This window comes from Phyllostomus hastatus, unplaced genomic scaffold (genome assembly GCF_019186645.2).
Source record: "Phyllostomus hastatus isolate PE091 unplaced genomic scaffold, TTU_PhHast_1.1 phas_scaffold_1674, whole genome shotgun sequence".
NCBI classification, from domain to species: Eukaryota; Metazoa; Chordata; class Mammalia; order Chiroptera; family Phyllostomidae; genus Phyllostomus; species Phyllostomus hastatus.
The window spans coordinates 1358296-1364295 of NW_025334011.1; the positions used below are offsets into that span (position 1 = coordinate 1358296).

A 6000-nucleotide genomic window follows, 5' to 3' on the forward strand; every position below is an offset into this window, starting at 1 on the left:
GGGCCTGAGTCTCTCATGAGATTGCAGTCAAGCTCTCGGCCGGGGCTGAGTCTAGAGACTTGACTGGAACTGGGACCTGCTTCCAAACTCACAAGGCAGTTGGCAGGACGTTTCAGTTCCTTGGCCCGTGGGCATCTCCATAGGGCTGCCCAGGCACGATAAGGCTTCCATCGGAGCCAGTGAGCACAGAGTGTGAAACCAAGACAGAAACTGCAATCTCTTATAACTGAATCTCAGAAGTATATCATCCATTCTCTGGGTCACACAAACCAACTCTGGTACAATGTGGGAAGTAATTATACAAGGATATGAATACCAGGGGGTAGGGAGCATGGGGACCATCTTGGAAGCTAGCCATCACATGAGATTTAAAGAATTAAAACACTCTCACCTTTAGTGTCCAATCTGCATGTAACCTATAGTTTATAACTGAGGCTAGTTTCTTCTCAATTCTATCAGTGGGATTTAGTTAAGTTTTCCTTTTTGAATTCAGGTTCCTCAAACCGTGTTCTGGCTTTATTTTTCACCTCTAAACATGATTCAGCTCCTAACCCTTCCCTGAAGAGCACAGCGGTGACTCTTCCTAGAATACCTAGAGGGAAGGAGACAGTGGTTTGGGCGTCATCACACTGCTTGGATTCTCACCTTCACACAATGTCTGTTGAACTTATCTAAACTTACCATTCTTACTCTTCCCAATTGTGAAAGATGCATCAGTTTTTATGGAGGTTTTCATTTTCACTCTAGTTTTTTATACTACCAAAGATGACTCTCTATGATTACCAAAGGTTCTTTTTTTCCAGGAGAGAGATCACCAACATTCCTTGAACGCCACACATCATGCTGATAAAATTCCTTTTCTTCAGTCACTCGGTATGCCAAGGTAAAGAACAGCCCAGTGTTTTTACTTATATTGTTCTGTGGGATGATTGCCCCACAGAAACGGAGTCAATGGCGGGTTATTGGCAGAACACCTTGTTCTCCTTCCTCTCTACAATTTATCTTAAATAAATTGCCCAATCATCAAACCTTGCCCCAGTTTTCATTGGTAGAAAGTTGTCTAAGAGACATACTCTCCTTTCTCTCAGAAATACTGAGATCTTTCAGTATCCTTTAGATAACGCCCAGCATCGATGTCAGCTCTTAGTATTTCCATCTTATTTCCAATTTAAGGGGTAGCTGCCTTTCCTGGGAGCTCTTCTCCAGGAGTTTCCTTCTTCTTAACATGGCTCTAGAGAGTTCAGATCCTACACTTGCTTACCAAAAAAGTGAAATCCCGGAATACTTTCTTCATGTCTTTTTATTTTTTAAGTCTAGGTATGAGAGCTTATAACATTTTTACTTGAATATCTCGACTCTATTGCTACCTTCATCCCATTTAAAATGTTTTTAATACAAAAAGAGAAGATAGGTATTTCAAAAGAAGAAAGGCACATTTGTCTTCTGTACAGTGCTTTGGACAGATGATAAAGGAACTCTGATTTACTTACTATTTCCTTTCTTTTCTTTTTTCTCTAGTCCTTCTAGAACTCCAGGAAAAGTTGTGCCTCAAATCAGAATAGAGCTTGAGCCTGAAGACAATGATTATTTCTGGAGGAACAAGGGAACAGAAACTACATTGTAACTTGTTTGTCTTTCTTCACACTAACAACTGTTATTGTTCATGTTCTTGTTTTTGGTCTGGTTGTTTATTTTTTAATTTTTTGTTTTGGTTTTTGGCCATTGGCCGAATAATACAGTGCTCTCTCTGCTTCTCTCTTGCAAAGGTAAAATTAAGACAACAGTGCACCATTCCTTAAAAACAACATCTGATGTGTCCCCTTTTTGTCCTTGTACTTTCAGATGTGTCCTCAGACAACCAAATTCCTCTGTCACACAAGACACGCACAGACCCTCCTTTTCCTTTTTAAGCAGAGGGCAAAAGTATTAAGGATTTTATAACACCTTTTATTCAAATATTGAAGGAACTTACCACTTTAGCTGTGGAGCTGTGCTTATTGGCTTGTCACTCTGTCTAGTAAAACAAACCTTGACCTTCAGACAGAGTTTCTTCTTGCTTATAGAGCTCTCCAGAACTGGCAAAGTGCTGCTATTCTAACTTGCTCTTGCTTATGAACCCTAATCCTAGAGTTATCAAAAGAAGAAAAACTAACGGTACTTTATTTCCTGTAGAGAAACTATTGCCATCATTGTAGCAAGTACTGGAATGTCCCTTTTTCCTATGCAACTTTTTTTAACCCTTTAATGAACTTATCTGTTGAGTACATTTGAAGAATATTTTTCTTCCAAGATTTTGTTGTTTAAATTATGGGGCCTAACCTGCAACTTATTTTTTGTCAATTTTTTAAACTTTTTTTTAATTACTGTAAAGAAAAATGAATTTTTTCCTGCAGCAGGAAACATAGTTTTGAGTAGTTCTACCTCTTATTTGTAGCTGCCAGGCTTTCTGTAAAAATTGTATTGTATATAATGTGATTTTTACACACATAAACACAAATACACAATCTTTAGGGTAAGCCAGAGGGCTAGATCAGATGAAAAACACTGCATTTCTAACCATCCATTTTTCTCTTTCTTTAAAAGAAATTTATCTGTTCTATGAAGGAGACTGGGGAAGAAGGGAGAAACTCGTACATAACGGAAATAACTAATGTTTTGATAATAGTAGTATCCGGGCATAGATGCTAATTGTATTACCATGTCAATGTCCTATGCAGTATTGTTAGATACATTTTTTCATTTTGAAATATTTGTGTGTTTGTGTATGTACTCTGTGTGTGGCTGGTGCACACATGTGCAAAGTTAGGGACAGAATGATGGTGGGCAGAGGGCAAAGTTATGCAGCTTCTTGTGTCAGTTTTCATAGAACTCAAACCACATATGAAAAATCCATCAAAGGCCCAGGAGATTTACCACTGTGCAAATGAGTGTGAATATATTTTATTATCCCGATATCAGTAATCATCAGTATAAATAGCCCATGTTTATAATACAAAATCCATAGAAATATTAATAGACTATTTTCACATCTATAAAGTGTTTAGAGGACTACAGATGGAACTGCAGAGGTATATGTGTATACATTTTAATAGACTCACACATTTGTTAGGATAGAAAGGCAATTATTCCTTGTGATTGGGAGGTTTAGAATATGTATGTGTTAGTTAATAATTTGAAAATTAGAAAAAAAATCTTAACTAAATTACAATGTTATTCAAATATAAAGTTTTAATAGGTTGAATTATGTATTATGAATCTGCATTAAAAAGAGTTAAATGTTGGATTCAGTTTTGAATTTACACAGTGATATTCCGTGAGATAGCCTAACTAAAACAGGTGGTTGGGATGGTACAGAAACAGGATGAAGCCGCCTGTTTTAGTTTCATCATATATATATATATATATGTTGACTCCCACTAATTCTTATGTTATTGAGTTATAATTCTGTCCTCTTAAAATTTTGACTATAAAAAATTTATCCTGAACTATTACTTTTATAGTATCCAATAATCTTAAAACTTTCAATTTTACACGAATTAGACATAAGTGACCTGAAATTTTTATATTCAAAGTAAGGTGGCAAATTACCTGTTATTTGTTAAAACCTCGCATGCCAAACAAATTATGGCATCATGTTTATATTTACAGCCATCCTTGAAGTGATTACTCTATATTATCTAGCTTTTGTAATTACCCTAAAATAAAATAAGTCGCTTTTCTCTTTTTTTAACTGATGGGAGCATCAATTATATGTTTAAAAACCATGCATAATATGTTGAGCCTAACCTAAGATATTGTTAAATTAGTGACATTTTTGTTCAGTTTTATAAATTCTCTAGATAAAATAATTTAATTTTTTGATCATGAATCAAATATTTGAAGATTCATGCCACTTTCCATTCCTTTCAAAGAACTCCTAAAACTACTTAACTCAGTATTTCTGCCTTGGAGCAGATCTAAAAGCTAACCGCACCTCTGTTTATGGTCCCTATTCAGTGACAGGTTGATACTCACAATATAAATGCAAGATAGTACATTATGTTAGCTAAAAGGATCAGTTAGTAGTGTCAAATCTTTTCAATGTTTTGGAACCCAGGCAAGTATTTTAAAAATCATAACTTTCCGAGGAATAGAAGCAGTTAACAAACCAAACCAGAAGCCTACACAGAGTCACCAAATTATCTCTATTTTAATGGAAATTATGTATTATTTAAGGAGTAACCAAATTGTGTGGTTTTGTTCCTATGTAAACTGGACACACAGAATACACTAGTAAACTTTTACACAATGTTCCTCCATGATGTGAATATGGAGAAAGAAATGTAAGTTGTTAGAAGAACTAAGTGTACACTGAGACTTGCTAACCAGAACCATACGGTCGGTTGGTGGTATAGATTTTTTGTTGGAGGAAAGGTCACTAGGTCAAGAGTCTGCCTTAAGGGAGCAAAAAAAAAAAAAAAGTCTCTGGTTTTGCATTTGAAAGAAAATCTCCTGGAGGTACTGTTTTTCTTGATAAAAGTCACTCTTCTCTACTGGGTAAAACTAGGACTTGGAACCCTAATAACTTTGTGTGCCATAGGCAGTAATGTTCCTGAAGGTTCTTCCAGTCAACCTGTGGAGTGGGGGTAAGGGGTGGAGGCTTAAAGCAGTAAAGCAAAAAACCCTCCCTAATTGGCCCCCACTTCAAAAATGGGGGAGAGGGAGTAATGTCTGCCTTCAGCAGTGCAGTTGTGTCTATTTTATGCACTGCACCAACACACATAGAGTAAATCTCTTATCAGCTCTATACTGGTGTTTGATACAGTGAACGATTGTCTTCCGAGTTTTGGTTCTTTTTTTTTTTTTTAACTATGTTAAAGTACTTGAAATGTATTGACTGCTGACTATCTTTAAAAAAAACCAGAACTATTTGAGTTGTATTACAAAGGTTGGCATTGTTCAGGGATGGGACAAAGCTTTCTTCAATCCTTTTTTTTCATACCACTTAACGATTTTGGTGCAGGAACATGAGATTTTCTTATTTATTCCATATTTCACAGCTGCTCTTCATAGCATGAGCACAAAGCCCAGTGGCACCAAGTGGTTGAATACAATCAAATGATATTTTATGGCGCTTGACTATCTGAAGGGCCTGGGAAGTTTTCAGGTGATGATTTCATTGAGCTTCACTGCAGCCTGAAATAAAGTTTTGTGATAAATGCAAATATCGATTTGTGTTTTGACCTGACATTTGGATATGTCCTATTTCTTGGCTCATTTCTTTGTGTTCTGTGGGTACATACAAAATTCCTGAATTCTATTTCCTAGGCAAATATTGCAACTCAGGGCTAATGTCATCCAGTGAAACTTTTGGAGCCAGAAGTGACTTTGTCCCATTCCTACAATGTGAAAAGAGTGAATAGTTGCCTCTTTTTAGCCATTTTCATGGCTGGTACATATTCGTACACATTACTTTTCAGAATCAATATGCACTTTCAGATATTTTTATTCTCTTAAGTCTTTATTAACTTTGGAGAAATGATGCATCTTTTTATTTTAAATGAAGTAGATCAACATGGTGGAACAAAATGATAAAGAACAGAAAACATTTCAATATATTACTAATAATTTTTTTCCAATATAAAGCCTAAAATTCCTATAACAACATAGTATTTTACAGTTTTATGAAGCTTTCTATTGTGACTTTTATGGAATTAAGAGATGAAGAAGATGAGATATTTTAGCATTTATATTTTTCAAAATTAAATGTATACTTAAAATAAAGTAACTTTATGCATTTATGCGTGTCAAGTGCTTCTTTTTAACTCTTCAAATAACTATTATGTGCCTATGACTTTACTCCTTTGGGTGTCTTGGAAATACAAAGATGAGTAAGTCAGAGTCCCTGCCCCCAGATTGCTTTTAATCCCCTTAGGCAAGAGGATAAAATTGTTTTGAATTCCTCAAAGAATTGAGTTGCCAGCTAAATGATATCATAGATTGATCAACTTATCTAACTAC

At 35.5% G+C, this 6000-nt stretch overlaps 1 protein-coding gene across 6 annotated transcripts in view; it reads left to right on the forward strand.

The window, feature by feature from the left end:
• Positions 1-5776, forward strand: part of SLC4A4 (solute carrier family 4 member 4) — a 327443-nt gene extending 321667 nt beyond the window's left edge. For all 6 annotated transcript variants that reach the window (XM_045858122.1, XM_045858123.1, XM_045858124.1 and 3 more), the window contains 2 exons: positions 804-883; positions 1519-5776. In XM_045858122.1, coding sequence (XP_045714078.1) covers positions 804-883; positions 1519-1624 — 186 coding nt within the window. In that variant the 3' untranslated portion in view covers positions 1625-5776. The remainder of the gene's footprint in view (positions 1-803; positions 884-1518) is intronic.
• Positions 5777-6000: the final 224 nt, after the last annotated feature.